General features: G+C 44.6%; 1 protein-coding gene and 1 long non-coding RNA gene across 5 annotated transcripts in view; one reads left to right on the top strand and one right to left on the bottom strand.

Moving 5' to 3' along the window:
* Window positions 1-19,731, top strand: part of LOC138704449 (uncharacterized) — a 165,008-nt gene extending 145,277 nt beyond the window's left edge. The window contains exon 5 of one of the 3 annotated variants that reach the window (XM_069832331.1): window positions 19,321-19,731. In XM_069832331.1, the coding sequence (XP_069688432.1) occupies window positions 19,321-19,366 (46 nt within the window). In that variant the 3' untranslated portion in view covers window positions 19,367-19,731. Of the gene's footprint in view, window positions 1-6,444; window positions 7,155-19,320 lie in introns of those variants that run through there. The other 2 variants (XM_069832330.1, XM_069832332.1) reach the window with 2 other exon arrangements.
* The window catches only part of LOC138704451 (uncharacterized), a 514,719-nt gene that overhangs the window by 172,814 nt on the left and 314,241 nt on the right, over window positions 1-27,664 (bottom strand). The window contains exon 4 of one of the 2 annotated variants that reach the window (XR_011333350.1): window positions 18,589-19,290. The exons of the other annotated variant lie outside the window; for it this stretch is intronic. This is a non-coding gene — a long non-coding RNA (uncharacterized lncRNA). Of the gene's footprint in view, window positions 1-18,588; window positions 19,291-27,664 lie in introns of those variants that run through there. 2 annotated transcript variants of the gene reach the window in all.

The following is a 27,664-nucleotide window of genomic DNA, read 5'->3' as shown; positions in this document are numbered from 1 at the left end:
GTAAGAAGTAAGTCAAGGGGGAGTACAGGGCCGCATCCCGTTCCTCGGTATGGTCATTATTTCCGGAATTAGAGACTCAAATATTTCAGGTACCCAAAAATTAAGGCTAGAAAAAAGTGCGGCGGATTTGGCGGAATTTATCGGTGATTACTAGGGAAGATGCGGGAATGCTACACTTAAAAGGGCGGGCCTCTGAGCCGCTTCGTTCTCCTTGTGTAGAAAAAAGTCTGTTTTGGAAGGTCAAAATGACCATTTTTTGAAATTTTGCCGGCCTCTCCCGTCCAAACGCAGGGGGATAGAGAGTTGTCCTTTATACTGGAGATAGAGTTCGACGAGCTGTATTCAACGCACTCATGGGCTTTGTTGTGACTACACGTACTGCGGAGTTAAGGCGGCAAGAATGTCGGCGGAAGGGTACCCTTCCCCTTTTTTTCTCGAAAATCAGAAAGTGTTCGCGATTGCCATTTTGATGCTATCGTGTAAGAAGTAAGTCAAGGGGGAATACAGGGCCGCATCCCGTTCCTCGGTATGGTCATTATTTCCGGAATTAGAGACTCAAATATTTCAGGTACCCAAGAATTAAGGCTAGGAAAAAGTGCGGCGGATTTGGCGGAATTTATCGGTGATTACTAGGGAAGATGCGGGAATGCTACAGTTAAAAGGGCGGGCCTCTGAGCCGCTTCGTTCTCCTTGTGTAGAAAAAAGTCTGTTTTGGAAGGTCAAAATGACCATTTTTTGAAATTTTGCCGGCCTCTCCCGTCCAAACGCAGGGGGATAGAGAGTTGTCCTTTATACTGGAGATAGAGTTCGACGAGCTGTATTCAACGCACTCATGGGCTTTGTTGTGACTACACGTACTGCGGAGTTAAGGCGGCAAGAATGTCGGCGGAAGGGTGGTTTAAACCCTTCCCCTTTTTTTCTCGAAAATCAGAAAGTGTTCGCGATTGCCATTTTGATGCTATCGTGTAAGAAGTAAGTCAAGGGGGAATACAGGGCCGCATCCCGTTCCTCGGTATGGTCATTATTTCCGGAATTAGAGACTCAAATATTTCAGGTACCCAAAAATTAAGGCTAGAAAAAAGTGCGGCGGATTTGGCGGAATTTATCGGTGATTACTAGGGAAGATGCGGGAATGCTACAGTTAAAAGGGCGGGCCTCTGAGCCGCTTCGTTCTCCTTGTGTAGAAAAAAGTCTGTTTTGGAAGGTCAAAATGACCATTTTTTTAAATTTTGCCGGCCTCTCCCGTCCAAACGCAGGAGGATAGAGAGTTGTCCTTTATACTGGAGATAGAGTTCGACGAGCTGTATTCAACGCACTCATGGGCTTTGTTGTGACTACACGTACTGCGGAGTTAAGGCGGCAAGAATGTCGGCGGAAGGGTGGTTTAAACCCTTCCCCTTTTTTTCTCGAAAATCAGAAAGTGTTCGCGATTGCCATTTTGATGCTATCGTGTAAGAAGTAAGTCAAGGGGGAATACAGGGCCGCATCCCGTTCCTCGGTATGGTCATTATTTCCGGAATTAGAGACTCAAATATTTCAGGTACCCAAAAATTAAGGCTAGAAAAAAGTGCGGCGGATTTGGCGGAATTTATCGGTGATTACTAGGGAAGATGCGGGAATGCTACAGTTAAAAGGGCGGGCCTCTGAGCCGCTTCGTTCTCCTTGTGTAGAAAAAAGTCTGTTTTGGAAGGTCAAAATGACCATTTTTTGAAATTTTGCCGGCCTCTCCCGTCCAAACGCAGGGGGATAGAGAGTTGTCATTTATACTGGAGATAGAGTTCGACGAGCTGTATTCAACGCACTCATGGGCTTTGTTGTGACTACACGTACTGCGGAGTTAAGGCGGCAAGAATGTCGGCGGAAGGGTGGTTTAAACCCTTCCCCTTTTTTTCTCGAAAATCAGAAAGTGTTCGCGATTGCCATTTTGATGCTATCGTGTAAGAAGTAAGTCAAGGGGGAATACAGGGCCGCATCCCGTTCCTCGGTATGGTCATTATTTCCGGAATTAGAGACTCAAATATTTCAGGTACCCAAAAATTAAGGCTAGAAAAAAGTGCGGCGGATTTGGCGGAATTTATCGGTGATTACTAGGGAAGATGCGGGAATGCTACAGTTAAAAGGGCGGGCCTCTGAGCCGCTTCGTTCTCCTTGTGTAGAAAAAAGTCTGTTTTGGAAGGTCAAAATGACCATTTTTTGAAATTTTGCCGGCCTCTCCCGTCCAAACGCAGGGGGATAGAGAGTTGTCCTTTATACTGGAGATAGAGTTCGACGAGCTGTATTCAACGCACTCATGGGCTTTGTTGTGACTACACGTACTGCGGAGTTAAGGCGGCAAGAATGTCGGCGGAAGGGTGGTTTAAACCCTTCCCCTTTTTTTCTCGAAAATCAGAAAGTGTTCGCGATTGCCATTTTGATGCAATCGTGTAAGAAGTAAGTCAAGGGGGAATACAGGGCCGCATCCCGTTCCTCGGTATGGTCATTATTTCCGGAATTAGAGACTCAAATATTTCAGGTACCCAAAAATTAAGGCTAGAAAAAAGTGCGGCGGATTTGGCGGAATTTATCGGTGATTACTAGGGAAGATGCGGGAATGCTACAGTTAAAAGGGCGGGCCTCTGAGCCGCTTCGTTCTCCTTGTGTAGAAAAAAGTCTGTTTTGGAAGGTCAAAATGACCATTTTTTGAAATTTTGCCGGCCTCTCCCGTCCAAACGCAGGGGGATAGAGAGTTGTCCTTTGTACTGGAGATAGAGTTCGACGAGCTGTATTCAACGCACTCATCGGCTTTGTTGTGACTACACGTACTGCGGAGTTATGGCGGCAAGAATGTCGAAAATCAGAAAGTGTTCGCGATTGCCATTTTGATGCTATCGTGTAAGAAGTAAGTCAAGGGGAAATACAGGGCCGCATCCCGTTCCTCGGTATGGTCATTATTTCCGGAATTAGAGACTCAAATATTTCAGGTACCCAAAAATTAAGGCTAGAAAAAAGTGCGGCGGATTTGGCGGAATTTATCGGTGATTACTAGGGAAGATGCGGGAATGCTACAGTTAAAAGGGCGGGCCTCTGAGCCGCTTCGTTCTCCTTGTGTAGAAAAAAGTCTGTTTTGGAAGGTCAAAATGACCATTTTTTGAAATTTTGCCGGCCTCTCCCGTCCAAACGCAGGAGGATAGAGAGTTGTCCTTTATACTGGAGATAGAGTTCGACGAGCTGTATTCAACGCACTCATGGGCTTTGTTGTGACTACACGTACTGCGGAGTTAAGGCGGCAAGAATGTCGGCGGAAGGGTGGTTTAAACCCTTCCCCTTTTTTTCTCGAAAATCAGAAAGTGTTCGCGATTGCCATTTTGATGCTATCGTGTAAGAAGTAAGTCAAGGGGGAATACAGGGCCGCATCCCGTTCCTCGGTATGGTCATTATTTCCGGAATTAGAGACTCAAATATTTCAGGTACCCAAAAATTAAGGCTAGAAAAAAGTGCGGCGGATTTGGCGGAATTTATCGGTGATTACTAGGGAAGATGCGGGAATGCTACAGTTAAAAGGGCGGGCCTCTGAGCCGCTTCGTTCTCCTTGTGTAGAAAAAAGTCTGTTTTGGAAGGTCAAAATGACCATTTTTTGAAATTTTGCCGGCCTCTCCCGTCCAAACGCAGGGGGATAGAGAGTTGTCATTTATACTGGAGATAGAGTTCGACGAGCTGTATTCAACGCACTCATGGGCTTTGTTGTGACTACACGTACTGCGGAGTTAAGGCGGCAAGAATGTCGGCGGAAGGGTGGTTTAAACCCTTCCCCTTTTTTTCTCGAAAATCAGAAAGTGTTCGCGATTGCCATTTTGATGCTATCGTGTAAGAAGTAAGTCAAGGGGGAATACAGGGCCGCATCCCGTTCCTCGGTATGGTCATTATTTCCGGAATTAGAGACTCAAATATTTCAGGTACCCAAAAATTAAGGCTAGAAAAAAGTGCGGCGGATTTGGCGGAATTTATCGGTGATTACTAGGGAAGATGCGGGAATGCTACAGTTAAAAGGGCGGGCCTCTGAGCCGCTTCGTTCTCCTTGTGTAGAAAAAAGTCTGTTTTGGAAGGTCAAAATGACCATTTTTTGAAATTTTGCCGGCCTCTCCCGTCCAAACGCAGGGGGATAGAGAGTTGTCCTTTATACTGGAGATAGAGTTCGACGAGCTGTATTCAACGCACTCATGGGCTTTGTTGTGACTACACGTACTGCGGAGTTAAGGCGGCAAGAATGTCGGCGGAAGGGTGGTTTAAACCCTTCCCCTTTTTTTCTCGAAAATCAGAAAGTGTTCGCGATTGCCATTTTGATGCTATCGTGTAAGAAGTAAGTCAAGGGGGAATACAGGGCCGCATCCCGTTCCTCGGTATGGTCATTATTTCCGGAATTAGAGACTCAAATATTTCAGGTACCCAAAAATTAAGGCTAGAAAAAAGTGCGGCGGATTTGGCGGAATTTATCGGTGATTACTAGGGAAGATGCGGGAATGCTACAGTTAAAAGGGCGGGCCTCTGAGCCGCTTCGTTCTCCTTGTGTAGAAAAAAGTCTGTTTTGGAAGGTCAAAATGACCATTTTTTGAAATTTTGCCGGCCTCTCCCGTCCAAACGCAGGGGGATAGAGAGTTGTCCTTTATACTGGAGATAGAGTTCGACGAGCTGTATTCAACGCACTCATGGGCTTTGTTGTGACTACACGTACTGCGGAGTTAAGGCGGCAAGAATGTCGGCGGAAGGGTGGTTTAAACCCTTCCCCTTTTTTTCTCGAAAATCAGAAAGTGTTCGCGATTGCCATTTTGATGCTATCGTGTAAGAAGTAAGTCAAGGGGGAATACAGGGCCGCATCCCGTTCCTCGGTATGGTCATTATTTCCGGAATTAGAGACTCAAATATTTCAGGTACCCAAAAATTAAGGCTAGAAAAAAGTGCGGCGGATTTGGCGGAATTTATCGGTGATTACTAGGGAAGATGCGGGAATGCTACAGTTAAAAGGGCGGGCCTCTGAGCCGCTTCGTTCTCCTTGTGTAGAAAAAAGTCTGTTTTGGAAGGTCAAAATGACCATTTTTTTAAATTTTGCCGGCCTCTCCCGTCCAAACGCAGGGGGATAGAGAGTTGTCCTTTATACTGGAGATAGAGTTCGACGAGCTGTATTCAACGCACTCATGGGCTTTGTTGTGACTACACGTACTGCGGAGTTAAGGCGGCAAGAATGTCGAAAATCAGAAAGTGTTCGCGATTGCCATTTTGATGCTATCGTGTAAGAAGTAAGTCAAGGGGGAATACAGGGCCGCATCCCGTTCCTCGGTATGGCCATTATTTCGGGAAATAAAGGCCATATCGAAGAACTCGAAGTATTCTTGTATTCGCCCTTTACTTACTTCGGACTCGATACCGTGAAAATGGGAATCCTGAACACAAACTGATTAAACTGAAAAAAAACCAAGGCTTTAAACTTCTGTTGCGCCTACATTTTCTCCGCCATATCTTCGCCGTATGTGTAGTGAGAAGAGAGCTGGTAAATGCGGCGAGTAGATCTTCACGAACTTTATCTATAGTATAAGAGACAACTCGCTGTTGCCAGGCATATGGACGGTAGGGGCCGTGATAATTAAAAAAGTGCTCATTTTGGCTTTGCAAAATCAGAATTTTCTCGACACGAGTAGAACGAAGGGGGCTCAGAGGCCCGCCCTTTTCACTGTAGCATACCCACATGTCACTAATATTCACGAATAAAATCGAGCAAATCCTTTGCACTTTTTCGTAGGCTCGTGTTGTTCAGATGTGCATTTTTTATCCCTTGCTATGAGATAATTCATCTTGACACTGATTGTTGTTTGCCATTAGGTATAGGTCTACATCGACTTTAGAAATGTGAGATTCGTTCAAAATGTTGGCATTTAGTGTTTTTTGTCTCATCTGGAAGCTCCTTTTTTATAGTTTAAAAAAATATATATATATATATATATATATATATATATAATTTTTACTCATTATCTAAATAGTCTCGTAATTATTTGGACATTTTTTGTAGTAATAAACGCATTGTACTTCGGATACCTTATACCATCTGCAGTGTCTGTTTCTCGTATTTCACATTTTCTGACATTTATTATTCTTGCAAGGGACAAAATGTAGATTCCAAATTGGGCAAAAGACTTCAGTGAGATACCAAGTCCAAGTTCAAAATTGTAGCTATGTTGCAAACTGAAATTATTATTTTAAATTGAATGTAGTTATTGAATTCCATGATTATAGTGATATAATTATTCTAATGTGGGATATGTTTTGAATGTTCGATTTTTCAGTTATGAATATTTTTCCTTTGGCATTCTTCATTTGCTTTGTCTTGTTTATGTATTTCATTATGTCTTTGTTGCATTGTTGATATGAAACATAGAGATATTAGAGCTATAACATTGCTTTTGCTTATGTTTGCAGGCTGATTCCTCGGGTAGATGGCAGTATGTCGCTGGAGTGCCTGACAGTTAAGTTTCCTTCATGTCGCAGACTGGTGTGGTCATATTGGCAGCACTGTCCTCGTGACATGCTACAGCCGGACACGTAAAGAGTTGCAATGTGAGGAGAAGGCAAGGTTGAAAGAGTGAGTGGCTTAGTTAAATAATACCAGTTTATTTCATGAAATGTATTAAACAACTTAATTGCACTATAATACGTGTGTGTGTAATATGTATAAAGGAATAGAGGAGAAATAATTCTTAACAATAAGAGACATACTGTAAACTGCATAAAAGCTAATTTCATTGTCAATGACTTTCAGTACCCAACATGTTACAACTGTTGATAAGAGGCTCACAGTATAAAATGTTGACGTCATTATGTCTAGTGTTTCGTAAAGAGAAGGTGTTGAAGGAATAGATAATGGAGACGCAATTTGTATTGAATAACCTTCAGTATAGTGACTACAACATTAAATGAGTGGTGTTATAAGTTTATTCAGCAATGTAGAAACAGGATATATTTATGAAGTCTATTTTAACAAAGGAATGCTAGTATAATGTTGATGATAGTTTTTTAAATAATCATTTGAATATAAATGTTTGACTATGCCTGTATACTTTGTATTTTATGACGATAAAGTAATGTCAATATGAACAAAATGACATGAAGGACGAATGCTTCCTGTGGACTCTTTGCTTGGAAGCGATCAGCACTTTGTACTTAACTAGTGACCTAACATAACATGCATTTACGTCATTGAGTTCATACCTTACATTGCAATTGAGGCTAACTACACATGTGTATGACTAGATTTCAGTCTGGTGTGAACAGGGCGCACAGCTGAATAGGACTTAACACGTCCAGCGCCTGAGTGGTCTCTGGGGTCTGCTATCTATATTTTTTGTGCGTGAAGGCAGTCCATATGGCTGTCAGCATGCCACTTTATTTCGCGAGATCTACAGATCTCCTGACGGCTGAATACGGATCGGGCCGCTGTGGCCCTATTCTATCGTTGGGGTTTGGATGGGGTTTATTATAAAATCATAAATCTAAACATAATAAGATGCATATCACTATGAATACAACATTTTATTTTGATCATTATTTTGTAATGAACTTACAGTAACATTGATACTAACGAATGAACATTGCATCGTACTCTCTTGCTTTAAAATGTTCGAAATACAGTGGAAGATGCTGTGAGGAATAAAAATGTAAATGTTTTCTTTTAAATTGGGTTGGGAATATCGACGAGAGTGGGAGGGAAAAAATATTTTCTACATAGTTTAACATTTTCGTCACCAGGTGCTATGCTAAATGCATGGAGTAATTAGTTTTTGTTTTCGCTACTTGGTGCGCTGCTAGATGTAAAAAGTTCTAGCCCGTCCAACAGATGGCAACAAGATCAGTTCCTACATTAGCGCCTCTAGCATGAGTTACGGAAAACTCAGTAAGTTTCGCATCCTGTTATAATCATCCATGACATCGCCGCGACCCGAAGTGGACTATGAAAATATTCCCGTCGTCGTCGACTTCGTCTGGTCGTCGTCTTTGGCTCGTCATCATCGAATTCATCTCGTCGTCGACTTCATTTCTTCGTCGTTGTCGATTTTGTCTAGTCGTTGCCGTCCACTTTGTCTCGTCGTCGTAGACGACATCGTCCCTACTTGCCGTCGACTTCGTCCCGTCTTCATCGACTTCTCGTTGTCATTTTCATCTGCCTCGTCGTCGACTTCGTCCCGTCTAATTTCGTGTAGGTGGCATTATCGATTTAGTCTCTTCGTAGTTGAAAAGTCATCTAGGTCTCGTTATCGTCTACTTCGTCTCGTCGTCGAAATCGTCTCGTCTCCGCCGTCTTCCTTTTCGTCGTCGACTTCGGCCATGTTCCCTGTCCAGGACGCCGGGATCTATGTACAGGCCTCCGCTTTCAGGATTCCGGGTTCCGGGAAAACTACTTTACGTTCCGGGTCCAAGACTCGCGGACATGGATAAAGAACAACCGGTTCCGGTTAGGGTTCTGGGACAACACTGTCTTCCGGGTCCAGGACAGCGAGTTCCGGATTCAGGACTCAGTTTACGGGTGGAGGACACCCAAACTCCCGGTTCCGGTTCCCAAACTCTGGGTTACGGTTCCCAAAATCCGGGTTCCGGTTTCCAAACTCGTATGTAATCCATCCATAATTGGATCATATATGTAATCCACACAGATTTCATTACGTAAGCAATCCATCCATAATTGGATTACAAATGTAATCCATCCGTAATTGGATTACATATGTAATCCACACAGATTTGGAATACGTATGTCTATAATTGGATTACACATGTAATCCATCCATAATTGGATTACACATGTAATCCATCCATAATTGGATTACACATGTAATCCATCCATAATTGGATTACATATGTAATCCACACAGATTTGGATGTCATATGTAATCCATCCATAATTGGATTACACATGTAATCCATCCATAATTGGATTACACATGTAATCCATCCATAATTGGATTACACATGTAATCCATCCATAATTGGATTACACATGTAATCCATCCATAATTGGATTACAAATGTAATCCATCCATAATTGGATTACATATGTAATCCACACAGATTTGGATCAAGTATGTAATCCATCTATAATTGAATTGCACATGTAATAAATCCATAATTGGATTACATATGTAATCCACTCAGATTTGGATCACATATGTAATCCATCCAAAACTGGATTACACATGTTTTCCACACAGATTGGGATTACATACGTAATCCATCCATAATTGGATCACATATGTAATCCATCTATAATTGGATTACATATGTAATCTACTGAGTTTTGGATTATGTATGTAATCCATCCATAATTGGATTACATATGTAATCCACAGATTTGGATGCCATATGTAATCCATCCATAATTGGATTACACATGTAATCCATCCATAATTGGATTACACATGTAATCCATCCATAATTGGAATACAAATGTAATCCATCCATAATTGGATTACATATGTAATCCACACAGATTTGGATCACGTATGTAATCCATCTATAATTGAATTTTACATGTAATCCATCCATAATTGGATTACATATGTAATCCACTCAGATTTGGATCACATATGTAATCCATCCAAAACTGGATTACACATGTTTTCCACGCAGATTGGGATTGCATACGTAATCCATGCATAATTGGATCACATATATAATCCATCTATAATTGGATTACATATGTAATCCATCCATAATTGGATTACACATGTATTCCATTCATATTTGAATTACATACGCAATCGAGGCATAATTGTTTCACATATGTAATCCACGTATTTGAATCACATATGTAATCTATCCATAATTGGATTACGTATGTAATCCACACAGATTTGGATTACGTATGTAATCCTAAACTCCGTGTAGGGATCCAAACTCCGAGTTCCGGTTCCCAAATACCGGGCAGGGTTACAAAACACCGGGTTCCGGGTCCCAAACACCAGGTTCCGGTCCCAAACTCCGTCTTCCGGTTCCCAAACTCCGGGTAGGGAACAATAACTATAGGTTCCGGTTCCCAAACTCCGGGCTGGGTTCCAAACTCCGAGTTCCGGCTCTCAAACTACGGGCAGGGTCCCAAAACTCAGGGTTCGGGGTCCAAAACTCCTGGTTCCGGGTGCCAAACACCGGGTTCCGGTTATAAACTCCGGGCTATGGCTCCAAAACTAGGGATCCCAATCTCCGTATCCCAAACTTCGGGTTACGTGTCGCAATCTCTGGGTTCCGGTCCCAAAGTCCGGATAATGTTCCAACACTCCGGGAAGGGTTCCAAAACTCCGGGTACCAGGGTCCCAAACTCCGGGATCCGGGTCGAATCTCCGGTTCCAGGTTAACAATTCCTGGTCCCAATCTCCGTATCCCAAACTCCGGGTTTCTAATCCCAAACTCCCGATTCCGGTCCCCAAACTACGGGTTCCGGGTCCCAAACTCTGGGTTACGGTTCCAAACTCCGGGTTTCGGTTCCCAAATTGCAGGTAGAGTTCCAAAACTCCGGCTTCCGGGGGTTCAAAACACTGAGTTCCGGTGTCCAAACTCCGATTTCCGGGTACCAAATTCCGTTTTCCCGGTACAAAACTCCGAGTTCCGGTTCGCAAACTCCGGGGTACTGTTCCCGCACTCCAGGTAGGGTTCGAAATCTCCGAGTCCCAAACTCCGGGTTCAAGGTCCCAACCTCCGGATTCCGGTTTCCAACACTCCGGGTTCCGGTTCCAGAAACTCCGGGTTACGGTTCCCAAATTCTGTGCCCCAAATCTGAGGATCCTGTTCCCAAACTCCGGGTTCCGGTTCCCAAAATCAGGTTTCCGGTTCCAAACTCCGGGTTCCTGGTCGGAAACCCCGGGTTCTGGATTCAAAACTCCGGGTTTCTTATTCAAAAGTCCGGGTTCCGGTTCCCATCTCAGGGTTCCGGGTCAGAAACTACGGGTTCCGGGTCCCAAACTCCGGGTTCCGTCTCCAAAACTCCGGGTTCCGGGTCCCAAACTCCGGGTTACGGGTCCCAAACTCTGGGTTACGGTTCCAAACTCCGTGTTCCGGTCCTAAACTCCGGGTTCCGGGTCTCAAACTCCGGACCCAAACGGTCACCAAACTCCGGGTTTCGGTTCCCAAACTGCTGGTAGAGTTCCAAACCTCCGGTTTCCGGGGGTTCAAAAGTCTGGGTTCCGGTGTCCAAACTCCGGTTTCCGATTACGAAATTCCGGTTTCGGGTTACAAAACTCCGGGTTCCGGTTCGCAAACTCCGGGCTACTGTTCCCGCACTCCGGGTAGGGTTCTAAATCTCCGAGTCCCAAACTCCGGGTTCCAGGTCCCAACCTCCGGGTTCCGGTTCCAGAAACTCCGGGTTACGGTTCCCAAGCACCGTGCCCTAATTTCCTGGTTCCAGTTCCCAAACTCCGGGTTCCGGGTCCCAAATTTCGGATTCCGGTTCCAAACTCCGGGTTCCTGGTGGGAAACTCCGGTTGCCGCGGTCCAAACTGCGGGTTTTGGATTAAAAATCCGTGTTCCGGTTCTCAAACTCAGGTTTCCGGGTCGGAAACTCCGTGTTCCGGCCCCAATCTCCGGGTTCCGGGTCCCAAACCCCTGGTTCCGTGTCCTAAACTCCTGGTTCCGGGTCCCAAACTCCGGGTTCCGGTTCCCAAACTCCCGAGTTCCGGATTCAAAACTCCGGGTTCCGGGTGCCAATTTCCTGTCTCCGGGTCCTAAACTGCGGGTTCCGGATCGCAAACTCCGGATAACTGTTCCCGCTCTCCGGATAGGGTTCAAAATCTCACAGTAACAAACTCCGGGTTCCGGTCCCAATCTCCGGGTTCTGCGTCCCAAGCTCCGGGTTCCGGTTTCCAACACTCCGGGTTCCTGTTCCCAAACCCCGGGTTACGGTTTCCAAACTCCATGCCTCAAATTCCGGGATCCGGTTTCCAAACTCCGGAATGCGGGTCCCAAACTCTGGGTTATGGGTCCCAAACTCTGGGTTCCGGTTCCAAACTCCGGGTTCCGGTTCCAAACTCCGGGTTTCGGTTCCCAAACTCCGTGTTCCAAATTTAGGGATCCGGTTCCCGTACTCCGGTTTCCGGTCCCAAATTCCAGGTTCCGGTTGCAAACTCCGGGTTACGGTTCCTAAAATTCCGTTTCCCAAATTCCAGGATCCGGTTCCCAAACTCCGGGTTTAGGCTGCTAAACACCGGTTCCGAAACTCCGGGTTCCGGTGCTCAAACTCCGGGTCAGAAACTTCATGCTCCGTTTCCCAATCTTCGGGGTCGTAACCCTAAAATGCGGGTTCCTGTCAAACTCATGGTTGCGGGTCCTAAACAAAAAATTAAAAAAACAAATTGAAGACTCAAAAAGATTTCCAAAACGGCAATATATTAAAAATAATTTCAAGCAAATTTTTGTTCTGAAATTTTTAAAATTTTTTTTTTAATTTCAATTTTTTAAATTTTTTTTGTAAATTTTTTTTAAATTTTTTTTGAGAAAATTTTTCAAACAAAAATTGTCAAAAAAATTTTCAAAAAATCTTAAATAATAAATTTTTCAAAAAATTGTACTAAAATGTCAAAAAAATTTTTCAAAAAAAATTTCAAAACATTTTGAAACAAATTTAAAAAGGAATTTCAGTTTTGAAAATTTTTCTGAAATTTTTTTTAACTTTTTTGAAATGAATTTTTGAATTCGTTTTAAATTTTTTTTAAATTTTTGTTCATAATTTTTTTGAAATTTTTTTTTGTAATTTTTTTTTGTTTGAAAAATTTTCTTGAAAATGTATTTTTGTAACTTTTTTAATTCTTTTTTTTATTTTTTAAATTTTTATGTACTGTTTTTTGAAAAATTATTTTCAAAATTTCTTTTCGCAATTTTTTTAAGTTTTTAGAAAATTTTTTTGACAATTTATATTTTTTTGATAATTTTCTTTTAACTTTTTCGAAAATATCTTTTTAAAAGTGTTGCTTGAAATTATTTTTAATATATTGCCGTTTTGGAAATCTTTTTGAGTCTTCAATTTTTTTTTTAATTTTTTTTAGTTTAGGACCCGCAACCCTGAGTTTGACAGGAACCCGCATTTTAAGGTTACGACCCCGACGTTTGGGACCCGAAACCCGGTGTTTGGAACCCTTATTTTGGGATCAGGACCCCTTAGATTGTGAAACGGAACATGAAGTTTTGGACCCGGAGTTTGGGCACTGGAACTCGGAGTTTGGGAACCGGTGTTTAGCAGCCGAAACCAGGAGTTTGGGAACCGGATCCCGCAATTTGGGACACGGAATTTTGGGAACCATAACACGGAGTTTGCAAACTGAACCAGGAATTTGGGACCGGAACCCGGAGTATGGGAACCGGATCCCGGAATTTGGAACACGGAATTTGGGAACCGGAACCCGGAGTTTGGGACCCATAACCCAGAGTTTGGGACCCATAACCCAGAGTTTGGGACCCGGACTCCGGAGTTTGGAAACCGGATCCCGGAATTTGGGGCATGGAGTTTGGAAACCGGAACCCGGAGTTTGGGACCCGGAAACCAGAGTTTGGAACCGGAACCCGGAGTTTGGGAACCGGATCCCGGAATTTCGGGCATGGAGCTGGGAAATCATAAACCGGGGTTTGCGACCCGGAAAGCGGAGTTTGGAACTGGAACCCGGAGTATGATAACCGGATCCCGAAATTTTGGGACCGGAACCAGGAGTTTGTTACTCGGAGATTTTGTACCCTATCCGGAGTGCGGGAACAGTTATCCGGAGTTTAGGACACGGAAACCGGAATTTGGTACCTGGAAACCGGAGTTTGCAAACCGGAAACCCGAGTTTTGGAACCGGAACCCGGAATTTTGAATCAGTAACTCGGGGTTTGGGACCGCAACGCGGAGTTTGTTTCTCGGAAATGTTGAACCCTATCCGGAGTATAACCGTTCGGTTACCCGGAGTTTGCGAACCTGAACTCGGAGTTTGGGAGCCGGAACCCGGAGTTTGGGAACCGGAACCCGGAGATTGGGAACAGGAACGCGGAGTTTTGGCACACGGAACCCGGAGTTTCAAACCGGAAACCTGAGTTTGGGAAACGGAACCCGGAGTTTGGAATCCGGAACCCGGAGTTTGGGACCGGAACCCGGAGTTTCCGACCCGGAACCCGGAGTTTGGAAACGGAAAACTGAGTTTGTGAACCGGAAACCGGAGTGTTGAATCCGGAACCCGGAGTTTGGGCCCCGGAACCCGGAGTTTCCCTCCAAGAACCGGGGGTTTGGAAACAGAATTAGGAGTTTGGGACCCGTAACCCGGAGTTTGGGAACCGGATCCCGGAATTTGGGAACCGTAACCCGGAGTTTCTGCAACCGGAACCCGGAGTGTTGGAAACAGGAACCCGGAGGTTGGGACCCGGAATTTGGGACTCGGAGATTTCGAACCCTACCCGGAGCGCGGGAACAGTACCCCGGAGTTCGCGAACCGCAACCCGGAGTTTTGTTCGCGGAAACCGGAATTTGGTACCCGGAAACCGGAATTTGGACACCGGAAACCAGAGTTTTGAACCCCCGTAAACCGGAGTTTTGGAACTCTACCTGCAGTTTGGGAACCGAAACCCGGAGTTTGGTGACCTTTGTTTGGGTCCGGAGTTTGAGACCCGGAACCCGGAGTTTGGGACCGGAACACGGAGTTTGGTCCCGTAACCCGGAGTTCGGGACCCGGAACCCGGAGTTTGGGACCCGTAACCCGGAGTTTCCGACCCGGAAACCAGAGTTTGGGAACCGGAACCGGAGTTTTGAATCCGGAACCTGGAGTTTGGGCCCTGGCACCCGGAGTTTCCCACCAGGAACCCGGAGTTTGGAACCGGAATCCGGAGTTTGGGACGCGAAACCCGGAGTTTGGGAACCGGATCCCGGAATTTGGGACACGGAATTTGAGAACCGTTACCCGGAGTTGCTGGAACCGCAACCCGGAGTGTTGGAAACCGGGACCCGGAGGTTGGGACCCGGAACCCGGAGGTTGGGACCCGGAACCCGGAGGTTGGGACCCGGAACCCGGAGTTTGGGACTCGGTGATTTGGAACACTACCCTGAGTGCGGGAACAGTAACCCGGAGTTTGCGAACCGGAACCCGGAGTTTGGGAACTGGAACCCGGAAATTGGGGCACGGTGCTTGGGAACCGTAACCCGGAGTTTCTGGAACCGGAACCCGGAGTTTTGGAAACCGGAACCCGGTGGTTGGGACCTGGAACCCGGAGGTTGGGACCTGGAACCCGGAGTTTGGGACTCGGAGATTTAGAACCCTACCCGGAGTGCGGGAACAGTAGCCCGGAGTTTGCGAACCGGAACCCGGAGTTTTGTAACCCGAAACCGGAATTTCGTAATCGGAAACCGGAGTTTGGACACCGGAATCCAGACGTTTGAACCCCCGGAAACCGGAGGTTTGGAACTCTACCAGCAGTTTGGGAACCGAAACCCGGAGTTTGGTGACCGTTTGGGTCCGGAGTTTGAGACCCGGAACCCGGAGTTTAGGACCGGAACACGGAGTTTGGAACCGTAACCCAGAGTTTGGGACCCGTAACCCGGAGTTTGGGACTCGGAACCCTGAGTTTTGGAGACGGAACCCGGAGTTTGGGACCCGGAACCCGTAGTTTCTGACCCGGAACCCTGAGTTGGGTACTGGAACCCGGACTTTTGAATAAGGAACCCGGAGTTTTGAATCCAGAACCCGGGGTTTCCGACCAGGAACCCGGAGTTTGGAACCGGAAACCTGATTTTGGGAACCGGAACCCGGAGTTTGGGAACAGGATCCCCAGATTTGGGGCACAGAATTTGGGAACCGTAACCCGGAGTTTCTGGAACCGGAACCCGGAGTGTTGGAAACCGGAATCCGGAGGTTGAGACCTTGAACCCGGAGTTTGGGACTCGGAGATTTGGAACCCTACCCGGAGTGCGGGAACAGTACCCCGGAGTTTGCGAACCGGAACTCGGAGTTTTGTACCGGGAAAACGGAATTTGGTACCCGGAAATCGGAGTTTGGATACCGGAACTCAGTGTTTTGAACCCCCGGAAGCCGGAGTTTTGGAACTCTACCTGCAATTTGGGAACCGAAACCCGGAGTTTGGAACCGTAACCCAGAGTTTGGGACCCGGAACCCGTAGTTTGGGGACCGGAATCGGGAGTTTGGGATTAGAAACCCGGAGTTTGGGATACGGAGATTGGGACCAGGAATTGTTAACCTGGAACCGGAGATTCGACCCGGATCCCGGAGTTTGGGACCCTGGTACCCGGAGTTTTGGAACCCTTCCCGGAGTGTTGGAACATTATCCGGAGTTTGGGACCGGAACCCAGAGATTGCGACACGTAACCCGAAGTTTGGGATACGGAGATTGGGATCCCTAGTTTTGGAGCCATAGCCCGGAGTTTGTAACCGGAACCCGGTGTTTGGCACCCGGAACCAGGAGTTTTGGACCCCGAATTATAGATGGATTACATATGTGATCCAATTATGGATGGATTACGTATGTAATCCCAATCTGTGTGGAAAACATGTGTAATCCAGTTTTGGATGGATTACATATGTGATCCAAATCTGAGTGGATTACATATGTAATCCAATTATGGATTTATTACATGTGCAATTCAATTATAGATGGATTACATACTTGATCCAAATCTGTGTGGATTACATATGTAATCCAATTATGGATGGATTACATTTGTAATCCAATTATGGATGGATTACATGTGTAATCCAATTATGGATGGATTACATGTGTAATCCAATTATGGATGGATTACATGTGTAATCCAATTATGGATGGATTACATGTGTAATCCAATTATGGATGGATTACATATGACATCCAAATCTGTGTGGATTACATATGTAATCCAATTATGGATGGATTACATGTGTAATCCAATTATGGATGGATTACATGTGTAATCCAATTATGGATGGATTACATGTGTAATCCAATTATAGACATACGTATTCCAAATCTGTGTGGATTACATATGTAATCCAATTACGGATGGATTACATTTGTAATCCAATTATGGATGGATTGCTTACGTAATGAAATCTGTGTGGATTACATATATGATCCAATTATGGATGGATTACATACGAGTTTGGAAACCGGAACCCGGATTTTGGGAACCGTAACCCGGAGTTTGGGAACCGGAACCGGGAGTTTGGGTGTCCTCCACCCGTAAACTGAGTCCTGAATCCGGAACTCGCTGTCCTGGACCCGGAAGACAGTGTTGTCCCAGAACCCTAACCGGAACCGGTTGTTCTTTATCCATGTCCGCGAGTCTTGGACCCGGAACGTAAAGTAGTTTTCCCGGAACCCGGAATCCTGAAAGCGGAGGCCTGTACATAGATCCCGGCGTCCTGGACAGGGAACATGGCCGAAGTCGACGACGAAAAGGAAGACGGCGGAGACGAGACGATTTCGACGACGAGACGAAGTAGACGATAACGAGACCTAGATGACTTTTCAACTACGAAGAGACTAAATCGATAATGCCACCTACACGAAATTAGACGGGACGAAGTCGACGACGAGGCAGATGAAAATGACAACGAGAAGTCGATGAAGACGGGACGAAGTCGACGGCAAGTAGGGACGATGTCGACTACGACGACGAGACAAAGTGGACGGCAACGACTAGACAAAATCGACAACGATGAAGAAATGAAGTCGACGACGAGATGAATTCGATGATGACGAGCCAAAGACGACGACCAGACGAAGTCGACGACGACGGGAATATTTTCATAGTCCACTTCGGGTCGCGGCGATGTCATGGATGAATTATAACAGGATGCGAAACTTACTGAGTTTTCCGTAACTCATGCTAGAGGCGCTAATGTAGGAACTGATCTTGTTGCCATCTGTTGGACGGGCTAGAACTTTTTACATCTAGCAGCGCACCAAGTAGCGAAAACAAAAACTAATTACTCCATGCATTTAGCATAGCACCTGGTGACGAAAATGTTAAACTATGTAGAAAATATTTTTTCCCTCCCACTCTCGTCGATATTCCCAACCCAATTTAAAAGAAAACATTTACATTTTTATTCCTCACAGCATCTTCCACTGTATTTCGAACATTTTAAAGCAAGAGAGTACGATGCAATGTTCATTCGTTAGTATCAATGTTACTGTAAGTTCATTACAAAATAATGATCAAAATAAAATGTTGTATTCATAGTGATATGCATCTTATTATGTTTAGATTTATGATTTTATAATAAACCCCATCCAAACCCCAACGATAGAATAGGGCCACAGCGGCCCGATCCGTATTTAGCCGTCAGGAGATCTGTAGATCTCGCGAAATAAAGTGGCATGCTGACAGCCATATGGACTGCCTTCACGCACAAAAAATATAGATAGCAGACCCCAGAGACCACTCAGGCGCTGGACGTGTTAAGTCCTATTCAGCTGTGCGCCCTGTTCACACCAGACTGAAATCTAGTCATACACATGTGTAGTTAGCCTCAATTGCAATGTAAGGTATGAACTCAATGACGTAAATGCATGTTATGTTAGGTCACTAGTTAAGTACAAAGTGCTGATCGCTTCCAAGCAAAGAGTCCACAGGAAGCATTCGTCCTTCATGTCATTTTGTTCATATTGACATTACTTTATCGTCATAAAATACAAAGTATACAGGCATAGTCAAACATTTATATTCAAATGATTATTTAAAAAACTATCATCAACATTATACTAGCATTCCTTTGTTAAAATAGACTTCATAAATATATCCTGTTTCTACATTGCTGAATAAACTTATAACACCACTCATTTAATGTTGTAGTCACTATACTGAAGGTTATTCAATACAAATTGCGTCTCCATTATCTATTCCTTCAACACCTTCTCTTTACGAAACACTAGACATAATGACGTCAACATTTTATACTGTGAGCCTCTTATCAACAGTTGTAACATGTTGGGTACTGAAAGTCATTGACAATGAAATTAGCTTTTATGCAGTTTACAGTATGTCTCTTATTGTTAAGAATTATTTCTCCTCTATTCCTTTATACATATTACACACACACGTATTATAGTGCAATTAAGTTGTTTAATACATTTCATGAAATAAACTGGTATTATTTAACTAAGCCACTCACTCTTTCAACCTTGCCTTCTCCTCACATTGCAACTCTTTACGTGTCCGGCTGTAGCATGTCACGAGGACAGTGCTGCCAATATGACCACACCAGTCTGCGACATGAAGGAAACTTAACTGTCAGGCACTCCAGCGACATACTGCCATCTACCCGAGGAATCAGCCTGCAAACATAAGCAAAAGCAATGTTATAGCTCTAATATCTCTATGTTTCATATCAACAATGCAACAAAGACATAATGAAATACATAAACAAGACAAAGCAAATGAAGAATGCCAAAGGAAAAATATTCATAACTGAAAAATCGAACATTCAAAACATATCCCACATTAGAATAATTATATCACTATAATCATGGAATTCAATAACTACATTCAATTTAAAATAATAATTTCAGTTTGCAACATAGCTACAATTTTGAACTTGGACTTGGTATCTCACTGAAGTCTTTTGCCCAATTTGGAATCTACATTTTGTCCCTTGCAAGAATAATAAATGTCAGAAAATGTGAAATACGAGAAACAGACACTGCAGATGGTATAAGGTATCCGAAGTACAATGCGTTTATTACTACAAAAAATGTCCAAATAATTACGAGACTATTTAGATAATGAGTAAAAATTATATATATATATATATATATATATATATATATATATATATATATATATATATATATATATATATTTTTTTTTAACTATAAAAAAGGAGCTTCCAGATGAGACAAAAAACACTAAATGCCAACATTTTGAACGAATCTCACATTTCTAAAGTCGATGTAGACCTATACCTAATGGCAAACAACAATCAGTGTCAAGATGAATTATCTCATAGCAAGGGATAAAAAATGCACATCTGAACAACACGAGCCTACGAAAAAGTGCAAAGGATTTGCTCGATTTTATTCGTGAATATTAGTGACATGTGGGTATGCTACAGTGAAAAGGGCGGGCCTCTGAGCCCCCTTCGTTCTACTCGTGTCGAGAAAATTCTGATTTTGCAAAGCCAAAATGAGCACTTTTTTAATTATCACGGCCCCTACCGTCCATATGCCTGGCAACAGCGAGTTGTCTCTTATACTATAGATAAAGTTCGTGAAGATCTACTCGCCGCATTTACCAGCTCTCTTCTCACTACACATACGGCGAAGATATGGCGGAGAAAATGTAGGCGCAACAGAAGTTTAAAGCCTTGGTTTTTTTTCAGTTTAATCAGTTTGTGTTCAGGATTCCCATTTTCACGGTATCGAGTCCGAAGTAAGTAAAGGGCGAATACAAGAATACTTCGAGTTCCTCGATATGGCCTTTATTTCCGGAAATAATGGCCATACCGAGGAACAGGATGCGGCCCTGTATTCCCCCTTGACTTACTTCTTACACGATAGCATTAAAATGGCAATCGCGAACACTTTCTGATTTTCGACATTCTTGCCGCCATAACTCCGCAGTACGTGTAGTCACAACAAAGCCCATGAGTGCGTTGAATACAGGTCGTCGAACTCTATCTCCAGTATAAAGGACAACTCTCTATCCCCCTGCGTTTGGACGGGAGAGGCCGGCAAAATTTAAAAAAATGGTCATTTTGACCTTCCAAAACAGACTTTTTTCTGCACAAGGAGAACGAAGCGGCTCAGAGGCCCGCCCTTTTAACTGTAGCATTGTCGCATCTTCCCTAGTAATCACCGATAAATTCCGCCAAATCCGCCGCACTTTTTTCTAGCCTTAATTTTTGGGTACCTGAAATATTTGAGTCTCTAATTCCGGAAATAATGACCATACCGAGGAACGGGATGCGGCCCTGTATTCCCCCTTGAATTACTTCTTACACGATAGCATCAAAATGGCAATCGCGAACACTTTCTGATTTTCGAGAAAAAAAGGGGAAGGGTTTAAACCACCCTTCCGCCGACATTCTTGCCGCCTTAACTCCGCAGTACGTGTAGTCACAACAAAGCCCATGAGTGCGTTGAATACAGGTCGTCGAACTCTATCTCCAGTATAAAGGACAACTCTCTATCCCCCTGCGTTTGGACGGGAGAGGCCGGCAAAATTTAAAAAAATGGTCATTTTGACCTTCCAAAACAGACTTTTTTCTACACAAAGAGAACGAAGCGGCTCAGAGGCCCGCCCTTTTAACTGTAGCATTCCCGCATCTTCCTTAGTAATCACCGATAAATTCCGCCAAATCCGCCGCACTTTTTTCTAGCCTTAATTTTTGGGTACCTGAAATATTTGAGTCTCTAATTCCGGAAATAATGACCATACCGAGGAACGGGATGCGGCCCTGTATTCCCCCTTGACTTACTTCTTACACGATAGCATCAAAATGGCAATCGCGAACACTTTCTGATTTTCGAGAAAAAAAGGGGAAATTCTTGCCGCCTTAACTCCGCAGTACGTGTAGTCACAACAAAGCCCATGAGTGCGTTGAATACAGCTCGTCGAACTCTATCTCCAGTATAAAGGACAACTCTCTATCCCCCTGCGTTTGGACGGGAGAGGCCGGCAAAATTTCAAAAAATGGTCATTTTGACCTTCCAAAACAGACTTTTTTCTACACAAGGAGAACGAAGCGGCTCAGAGGCCCGACCTTTTAACTGTAGCATTCCCGCATCTTCCCTAGTAATCACCGATAAATTCCGCCAAATCCGCCGCACTTTTTTCTAGCCATAATTTTTGGGTACCTGAAATATTTGAGTCTCTAATTCCGGAAATAATGACCATACCGAGGAACGGGATGCGGCCCTGTATTCCCCCTTGACTTACTTCTTACACGATAGCATCAAAATGGCAATCGCGAACACTTTCTGATTTTCGAGAAAAAAAGGGGAAGGGTTTAAACCACCCTTCCGCCGACATTCTTGCCGCCTTAACTCCGCAGTACGTGTAGTCACAACAAAGCCGATGAGTGCGTTGAATACAGCTCGTCGAACTCTATCTCCAGTATAAAGGACAACTCTCTATCCCCCTGCGTTTGGACGGGAGAGGCCGGCAAAATTTCAAAAAATGGTCATTTTGACCTTCCAAAACAGACTTTTTTCTACACAAGGAGAACGAAGCGGCTCAGAGGCCCGCCCTTTTAACTGTAGCATTCCCGCATCTTCCCTAGTAATCACCGATAAATTCCGCCAAATCCGCCGCACTTTTTTCTAGCCTTAATTTTTGGGTACCTGAAATATTTGAGTCTCTAATTCCGGAAATAATGACCATACCGAGGAACGGGATGCGGCCCTGTATTCCCCCTTGACTTACTTCTTACACGATAGCATCAAAATGGCAATCGCGAACACTTTCTGATTTTCGAGAAAAAAAGGGGAAGGGTTTAAACCACCCTTCCGCCGACATTCTTGCCGCCTTAACTCCGCAGTACGTGTAGTCACAACAAAGCCCATGAGTGCATTGAATACAGCTCGTCGAACTCTATCTCCAGTATAAAGGACAACTTTCTATCCCCCTGCGTTTGGACGGGAGAGGCCGGCAAAATTTCAAAAAATGGTCATTTTGACCTTCCAAAACAGACTTTTTTCTACACAAGGAGAACGAAGCGGCTCAGAGGCCCGCCCTTTTAACTGTAGCATTCCCGCATCTTCCCTAGTAATCACCGATAAATTCCGCCAAATCCGCCGCACTTTTTTCTAGCCTTAATTTTTGGGTACCTGAAATATTTGAGTCTCTAATTCCGGAAATAATGACCATACCGAGGAACGGGATGCGGCCCTGTATTCCCCCTTGTCTAAACTTCTTACACGATAGCATCAAAATGGCAATCGCGAACACTTTCTGATTTTCGAGAAAAAAAGGGGAAGGGTTTAAACCACCCTTCCGCCGACATTCTTGCCGCCTTAACTCCGCAGCACGTGTAGTCACAACAAAACCGATGAGTGCGTTGAATACAGCTCGTCGAACTCTATCTCCAGTATAAAGGACAACACTCTATCCCCCTGCGTTTGGACGGGAGAGGCCGGCAAAATTTCAAAAAATGGTCATTTTGACCTTCCAAAACAGACTTTTTTCTACACAAGGAGAACGAAGCGGCTCAAAGGCCCGCCCTTTTAACTGTAGCATTCCCGCATCTTCCCTAGTAATCACTGATAAATTCCGCCAAATCCGCCGCACTTTTTTCTAACCTTAATTTTTGGGTACCTGAAATATTTGAGTCTCTAATTCCGGAAATAATGACCATACCGAGGAACGGGATGCGGCCCTGTATTCCCCCTTGACTTACTTCTTACACGATAGCATCAAAATGGCAATCGCGAACACTTTCTGATTTTCGAGAAAAAAAGGGGACATTCTTGCCGCCTTAACTCCGCAGTACGTGTAGTCACAACAAAGCCCATGAGTGCGTTGAATACAGCTCGTCGAACTCTATCTCCAGTATAAAGGACAACTCTCTATCCCCCTGCGTTTGGACGGGAGAGGCCGGCAAAATTTCAAAAAATGGTCATTTTGACCTTCCAAAACAGAATTTTTTCTACACAAGGAGAACGAAGCGGCTCAGAGGCCCGCCCTTTTAACTGTAGCATTCCCGCATCTTCCCTAGTAATCACCGATAAATTCCGCCAAATCCGCCGCACTTTTTTCTAGCCTTAATTTTTGGGTACCTGAATTATTTGAGTCTCTAATTCCGGAAATAATGACCATACCGAGGAACGGGATGCGGCCCTGTATTCCCCCTTGACTTACTTCTTACACGATAGCATCAAAATGGCAATCGCGAACACTTTCTGATTTTCGAGAAACCCTTCCGCCGACATTCTTGCCGCCTTAACTCCGCAGTACGTGTAGTCACAACAAAGCCGATGAGTGCGTTGAATACAGCTCGTCGAACTCTATCTCCAGTATAAAGGACAACTCTCTATCCCCCTGCGTTTGGACGGGAGAGGCCGGCAAAATTTCAAAAAATGGTCATTTTGACCTTCCAAAACAGACTTTTTTCTACACAAGGAGAATGAAGCGGCTCAGAGGCCCGCCCTTTTAACTGTAGCATTCCCGCATCTTCCCTAGTAATCACCGATAAATTCCGCCAAATCCGCCGCACTTTTTTCTAGCCTTAATTTTTGGGTACCTGAAATATTTGAGTCTCTAATTCCGGAAATAATGACCATACCGAGGAACGGGATGCGGCCCTGTATTCCCCCTTGACTTACTTCTTACACGATAGCATCAAAATGGCAATCGCGAACACTTTCTGATTTTCGAGAAAAAAAGGGGAAGGGTTTAAACCACCCTTCCGCCGACATTCTTGCCGCCTTAACTCCGCAGTACGTGTAGTCACAACAAAGCCAATGAGTGCGTTGAATACAGCTCGTCGAACTCTATCTCCAGTATAAAGGACAACTCTCTATCCCCCTGCGTTTGGACGGGAGAGGCCGGCAAAATTTCAAAAAATGGTCATTTTGACCTTCCAAAACAGACTTTTTTCTACACAAGGAGAACGAAGCGGCTCAGAGGCCCGACCTTTTAACTGTAGCATTCCCGCATCTTCCCTACTAATCACCGATAAATTCCGCCAAATCCGCCGCACTTTTTTCTAGCCATAATTTTTGGGTACCTGAAATATTTGAGTCTCTAATTCCGGAAATAATGACCATACCGAGGAACGGGATGCGGCCCTGTATTCCCCCTTGACTTACTTCTTACACGATAGCATCAAAATGGCAATCGCGAACACTTTCTGATTTTCGAGAAAAAAAGGGGAAGGGTTTAAACCACCCTTCCGCCGACATTCTTGCCGCCTTAACTCCGCAGTACGTGTAGTCACAACAAAGCCCATGAGTGCGTTGAATACAGCTCGTCGAACTCTATCTCCAGTATAAAGGACAACTCTCTATCCCCCTGCGTTTGGACGGGAGAGGCCGGCAAAATTTCAAAAAATGGTCATTTTGACCTTCCAAAACAGACTTTTTTCTACACAAGGAGAACGAAGCGGCTCAGAGGCCCGCCCTTTTAACTGTAGCATTCCCGCATCTTCCCTAGTAATCACCGATAAATTCCGCCAAATCCGCCGCACTTTTTTCTAGCCTTAATTTTTGGGTACATGAAATATTTGAGTCTCTAATTCCGGAAATAATGACCATACCGAGGAACGGGATGCGGCCCTGTATTCCCCCTTGACTTACTTCTTACACGATAGCATCAAAATGGCAATCGCGAACACATTCTGATTTTCGAGAAAAAAAGGGGAAGGGTTTAAACCACCCTTCCGCCGACATTTTTGCCGCCTTAACTCCGCAGTACGTGTAGTCACAACAAAGCCCATGAGTGCGTTGAATACAGCTGGTCGAACTCTATCTCCAGTATAAAGGACAACTCTCTATCCCCCTGCGTTTGGACGGGAGAGGCCGGCAAAATTTAAAAAAATGGTCATTTTGACCTTCCAAAACAGACTTTTTTCTACACAAGGAGAACGAAGCGGCTCAGAGGCCCGCCCTTTTAACTGTAGCATTCCCGCATCTTCCCTAGTAATCACCGATAAATTCCGCCAAATCCGCCGCACTTTTTTCTAGCCTTAATTTTTGGGTACCTGAATTATTTGAGTCTCTAATTGCGGAAATAATGACCATACCGAGGAACGGGATGCGGCCCTGTATTCCCCCTTGACTTACTTCTTACACGATAGCATCAAAATGGCAATCGCGAACACTTTCTGATTTTCGAGAAACCCTTCCGCCGACATTCTTGCCGCCTTAACTCCGCAGTACGTGTAGTCACAACAAAGCCCATGAGTGCGTTGAATACAGCTCGTCGAACTCTATCTCCAGTATAAAGGACAACTCTCTATCCCCCTGCGTTTGGACGGGAGAGGCCGGCAAAATTTCAAAAAATGGTCATTTTGACCTTCCAAAACAGAATTTTTTCTACACAAGGAGAACGAAGCGGCTCAGAGGCCCGCCCTTTTAACTGTAGCATTCCAGCATCTTCCCTAGTAATCACTGATAAATTCCGCCAAATCCGCCGCACTTTTTTCTAGCCTTAATTTTTGGGTACCTGAAATATTTGAGTCTCTAATTCCGGAAATAATGACCATACCGAGGAACGGGATGCGGCCCTGTATTCCCCCTTGACTTACTTCTTACACGATAGCATCAAAATGGCAATCGCGAACACTTTCTGATTTTCGAGAAAAAAAGGGGAAGGGTTTAAACCACCCTTCCGCCGACATTCTTGCCGCCTTAACTCCGCAGTACGTGTAGTCACAACAAAGCCCATGAGTGCGTTGAATACAGCTCGTCGAACTCTATCTCCAGTATAAAGGACAACTCTCTATCCCCCTGCGTTTCGAAGGGAGAGGCCGGCAAAATTTCAAAAAATGGTCATTTTGACCTTCCAAAACAGACTTTTTTCTACACAAGGAGAACGAAGCGGCTCAGAGGCCCGCCCTTTTAACTGTAGCATTCCCGCATCTTCCCTAGTAATCACCGATAAATTCCGCCAAATCCGCCGCACTTTTTTCTAGCCTTAATTTTTGGGTACCTGAAATATTTGAGTCTCTAATTCCGGAAATAATGACCATACCGAGGAACGGGATGCGGCCCTGTATTCCCCCTTGACTTACTTCTTACACGATAGCATCAAAATGGCAATCGCGAACACTTTCTGATTTTCGAGAAAAAAAGGGGAAGGGTTTAAACCACCCTTCCGCCGACATTCTTGCCGCCTTAACTCCGCAGTACGTGTAGTCACAACAAAGCCCATGAGTGCGTTGAATACAGCTCGTCGAACTCTATCTCCAGTATAAAGGACAACTCTCTATCCCCCTGCGTTTGGACGGGAGAGGCCGGCAAAATTAAAAAAAATGGTCATTTTGACCTTCCAAAACAGACTTTTTTCTACACAAGGAGAACGAAGCGGCTCAGAGGCCCGACCTTTTAACTGTAGCATTCCCGCATCTTCCCTAGTAATCACCGATAAATTCCGCCAAATCCGCCGCACTTTTTTCTAGCCTTAATTTTTGGGTACCTGAAATATTTGAGTCTCTAATTCCGGAAATAATGGCCATACCGAGGAACGGGATGAGGCCCTGTATTCCCCCTTGACTTACTTCTTACACGATAGCATCAAAATGGCAATCGCGAACACTTTCTGATTTTCGAGAAAAAAAGGGGAAGGGTTTAAACCACCCTTCCGCCGACATTCTTGCCGCCTTAACTCCGCAGTACGTGTAGTCACAACAAAGCCGATGAGTGCGTTGAATACAGCTCGTCGAACTCTATCTCCAGTATAAAGGACAACTCTCTATCCCCCTGCGTTTGGACGGGAGAGGCCGGCAAAATTTCAAAAAATGGTCATTTTGACCTTCCAAAACAGACTTTTTTCTACACAAGGAGAACGAAGCGGCTCAGAGGCCCGCCCTTTTAACTGTAGCATTCCCGCATCTTCCCTAGTAATCACCGATAAATTCCGCCAAATCCGCCGCACTTTTTTCTAGCCTTAATTTTTGGGTACCTGAAATATTTGAGTCTCTAATTCCGGAAATAATGACCATACCGAGGAACGGGATGCGGCCCTGTATTCCCCCTTGACTTACTTCTTACA

Source organism: Periplaneta americana, chromosome 8, assembly GCF_040183065.1.
Source record: "Periplaneta americana isolate PAMFEO1 chromosome 8, P.americana_PAMFEO1_priV1, whole genome shotgun sequence".
Classification (NCBI taxonomy): domain Eukaryota; kingdom Metazoa; phylum Arthropoda; class Insecta; order Blattodea; family Blattidae; genus Periplaneta; species Periplaneta americana.
The sequence above is the reverse complement of the archived record's forward strand: the minus strand, read 5'-3'. Positions and strand labels throughout refer to the sequence as shown.